Below are 4,432 nucleotides of genomic sequence, written 5' to 3'. Positions count from 1 at the left end.
CACAAGAGATGAACTAGGGTTTGAGAGGAGTTGGTGATGTTGAAGATGTTGACGAAGATAACCCTCCCCAAGATGGGAGAGTTGTTGGTGATGATGATGACGATGATTTCCTCCTCCGGGAGGGAAGGCCCCCCGGCGGAATCGCTCCACCGGAGGGCAAAAAGTGCTCCTGCCCATGTTCCACCTTGAGGCGGCGGCGCTTCCTCCCGAAAGTCCTCTCCTTATTTTTTTTCTAGGTCAAAATGACTTATATACCAAAAGATGGGCACCAAAGGTGGGCCGAGGAGGGCAGCACCCACCAGGGCGCGCCTGGGGCCTCCTGGCGCACCCAGGTGGGTTTTTCCCACCTGGTGGCACCCTTTGGTACTTATTTATTCAATAATCATTAAATATTACATAAAAAATCATCGGGAAGTTTCAGCTCATTTGGGGTTGTGCAGAATAGGTAGCTTGACGTAGCCTTTTCAAGTCCAGATTTCCAGCTGCCAGAATTCTCCCCCTTTGTGCATACCTTGCATATTATGAGAGAAAAGGTGTTAGAATTACTCCAAAAAGCATTATTATACAATAAAACAACATAAATGACAGTAGGAAACATGATGCAAAATGGACGTATCATAGATGATGGTTGCTAGAGTGACAGAAGCTTAAACCCTAGTTTATGCGTTGCTTCGTAAGGGGCTGATTTGGATCCATATGTTTCATGCTATGGTTAGATTAATATTAATTCTTATGTTGTACTTGCGGATGCTTGCGAGAGGGGTTAATCATAAGTGGGAGGCTTGTCCAAGGAAGGGCAGCACCCAAGCACCGGTCCACCCACATACGAAATTATCAAAGAACGAACGTGAATCATATGAGCATGATGAAAACTAGCTTGACAATAATTCCCATGTGTCCTCGGGAGCGCTTTGCTTTATATAAGAGTTCGTCCAGGCTTGTCGTTTGCTACAAAAAGGATTAGGCCACCTTGATGCACCTTGTTTACTTTTGTTACTTGTTACCCGTTATGAATTATCTCATCATACAACTATCTGTCACCGATAATTTCAGTGCTTGCAGAGAATACCTTGCTGAAAACCGCTTGTCATTTCCTTCCGCTCCTCGTTGGGTTCGACACTCTTACTTATCGGAAGGACTACGATAGATCCCCTATACTTATGGGTCATCACATCTTGGTTCCCTTTAGAGGGCTTCTTCCGTGGTCCTAATTTGGAGTTGTGGAATCCAGCATTCACTGTCGTGTCCTCGCCTTCACTGCCATTGTGACGACGCTTATTTCTATCGTGACGTGGTTTCCCGTTTCCATCCCAGACTTCCGAGGTACCGGGGCCTTCGGGGTTGGTGCTTCGACAAGCCAACCAACTGTCTTATCCCGCGCAATAGCAGGTCATGAATGAGGTAAGAGCCGACATCATCCTCGGCTTGTCTTGGCTGAGCTGTCGGGCTAGCCATTCATCCCGGATGCTGTGTTTGAATGCGACTATAACTTTAGCGTCCGGACAGTCGACGATATGATTCTTTTTGGTTAAAATTTGATTCCAAAATTGTTGGGCTGACTCACCGGGCTGTTGAACCACATGGCTCAGGTCTTTGGCATCCTGAGGCCGAACATAAGTGCCTTGAAAGTTAGCTCGGAAAGCATACTCGAGCTCTTCCCAGCTCCCTATGGAGTTTTTGGGGAGGCTATTTAACCAGTGTCTGTCCAGGCCGTTAAGCTTGAATGGTAGTTATTTTATGGCATGGAGGTCACCTCCTCGAGCCATATGAATGTGGAGAAGAAAATCTTCAATCCACACGGCCGGGTCTGTAGTCCCATCGTATTGTTCGATATTTACTGGTTTAAATGTTTCGGGGAACTGGTGCTGCATCACCTCATCTGTAAAGCACATTGGGTGTGCGGCACCCCTAACATGAGCCACGTCGCATCGTAGTTCAGTTTCCATTCAGGGCCGGTGCTGCTCCCGAGCTTTATCGTTTTGGTCGAGCCAGGATCGGTATTCGTCCCTTCTAGCGGGGAGGGTGTCCTTTAGATCTGTAGATGGATCTTGCCTGACCTGTTCTAGCGTCCAGGTTGCTCCATAGGTCATATTTATATTCTGGCTGCGCCGGCTCCTTCCTCTTCGGTGAGCGGGAGCATGCAGGTGTTCGTCCTATCCAGCCGGCCTGTCCCGTCCTCGAGGGGGGCGATCAGGCTGATCTACCTGAGTATATCTTGGTGTGGGCTCAAGAGCCTCATCATCTGATTATGGCAGTAGTTTGCGCTTAGGGTAGCTTTTGGTTTGCTGCTCATAGTCGTACCCTTCTTCGGCTGCTAGGACTTTTGCCCATCTGTCGTTGAGGTTGTCTTGTTCGGCTTTTATCTCTTGCTGCTTCTTCTTCAGGCTTCATGCGGTGGCGATAAGCTGTCGTTTAAACTTCTCTTGGTCGAGTGGGTCCTCGGGAACTATGAAGTCCTCGGCTCCAAGGCTAACCTCCTCTTCAGAGAGGGGAGGTAGTTACTATCCTCGGAGTCATTGAGGTCCTCGGGATTAAACTTATCCTCGCGCTCCTCCGAGTCGTCTGGCTGTTGCTCGGGGGCAGTGGGGTCACCGAGGTCCTCCATATTGTCCGGGGTGTCGTTTTCTCCAGTGCCCGTATTGCTTTCCTTGCCTCGGCACCCCTTGGATCATCGGCGTTGTCTTCGACGTTTGGGCGGCTCCTTGCCGGGCTTGTTGCTATCTCTCCTGGGGTACTTTCATCGTTATTAGCACCATCGTTGTTGTCTTTGGGGGGTGTCCACCATGTAAACATCATAGGTGGAGGTGGTCGTCCATTAGATGGTGATGGGAGGGGCAGTATCATCATGGGCCATGGCTTCGACGTCTTTGTCCATGTCTTCGGCATCCTCAAAGGCATAGTCCAGCATGTCAGTTAAGTCTTCGATAGTGGCTACTAAGTGCGTGGTGTGTGGGTTGTAAAATTCCCCGTGGCTCGCCTCAAGGCCCTACCGAGCGTGGATCGAGGATGGGCCATTCGTGATAGTCATCATTTAGATCCGATCTAGCGCCTCGTTTAACAGGGCGAGACTAGCCAAATTGGTACAGGAGATTTCTTTGGACTCGACCTCCAGCGTGATGGTGGGGTGAGGGGTGAGTTCGGCTAGGGCTGACTCCCGGTCTTCGGACACTAAAGCTGCATCAAGGCTCAAAGCCAGATCCGCGGTAAGGAGGGTGAGTCCGGCCGTGATTGACTCCCGGTCTTCGAACGCATTGGTCGCATCTAGGCTTGAAGCCGGGTGCAAGGTAAGAGCTGATTCAGAGATTGGATCGGGAAGAGGTCCCAAAGTCGATGCTTCAGGGCTTTCGGGCGCCTCGGACAAAGCCGAGAGGCCAGTGAAGATCAGATCACCCCGAGTGTCAGTGACGTACTCAAGGTTACCAAACCTGATCCGGTCCTCAGGGGCGAAGCTGTCGACTTGGTCGAGATGACCGGTCGAGTTGGCGTGTAGAACGATGCTACCGAACGTGAAAAGTTGTCCGGGGACGAAGATGTCCTTGGTGTTGATGCCATCTCCGATGATCAGGTGAGCTATCGATCCTTCAGCGATACAATAGTGGAACTCTCAATGAAAGCACCAATGTCGGTGTCAAAACCGGCGGATCTCGGGTAGGGGGTCCTGAGTTGTGGATCCTGGATCAATGGGGAACAAGGGATGAATGAGACAATGTTTACCCAGGTTTGAGCCATCTCTAAGAGGTAAAACCCTATGTCCTGCTTGATTATATTGAAGTGTATAGGATGATTACAGATTCGATCTACCGCGATATCAGATGAGCTAAACCCTAGGTGAATAGGATGATGGTCGTTGCCCTAGCTTGTATGGACTAAACCCTCTGGTTTATATAGACACCAGGGGTACTAGGGTTACACGTAGTCGGCTACAAGGAGGGAATAAACATGTCGATCTCTAATATTGACTTGGAGTACACACCAAGGCTTCGAGGATTTCCTATCGGGACATGGAGTCGTCCTATAAATCAGCCTTGTAGTAGTGCAGCCCACTTGTCCGGTCCATAAGAGATAGGCTGGCAGCCCGAGGACCCCCTAGTCGAGGACTCCCTCAACTGGTCCAATCCCAAACACGCTCCACATTAGGAAAATTAAGGTGCCTCTAAAAATGTGGTTCGTCAAAAAGAAAGTGATATTCACTAAAGATAACCTGGCAAAACATCATTGGGAGGGCAGCAAAAGGTGTTGTTTTTGTGATCATGAAGAGTCAATTCAACATCACTTAAACGATTGCTAACGAGACTATGGCGCACAGTACACATGGCCTTTAATGTTAGTCCACCTAGTAGCATTGATACCTTAATTTGGGAATTAGTTAAATGGGCTGGAGCCAAAGAGCATCTCCACTCGTGCCCCCAACAGGCCCCCCAGGGCCACTTTT

The 4,432-nt window shown here is 49.5% G+C and overlaps 1 protein-coding gene across 1 annotated transcript in view; it reads right to left on the bottom strand.

Annotated features, from left to right (window-relative positions):
* Positions 1 to 274: 274 nt before the first annotated feature.
* The window catches only part of LOC119309893, a 28,357-nt gene continuing 24,199 nt past the window's right edge, over positions 275 to 4,432 (bottom strand). Inside the window, exon 11 of the mRNA XM_037585792.1 lies at positions 275 to 511. Within this exon, the coding sequence (XP_037441689.1) occupies positions 386 to 511 (126 nt within the window). The 3' untranslated portion in view covers positions 275 to 385. The remainder of the gene's footprint in view (positions 512 to 4,432) is intronic.

The sequence above is a fragment of the Triticum dicoccoides genome, chromosome 5B (genome assembly GCF_002162155.2).
Source record: "Triticum dicoccoides isolate Atlit2015 ecotype Zavitan chromosome 5B, WEW_v2.0, whole genome shotgun sequence".
NCBI lineage: Eukaryota > Viridiplantae > Streptophyta > Magnoliopsida > Poales > Poaceae > Triticum > Triticum dicoccoides.
The sequence above is the reverse complement of the archived record's forward strand: the minus strand, read 5'-3'. Positions and strand labels throughout refer to the sequence as shown.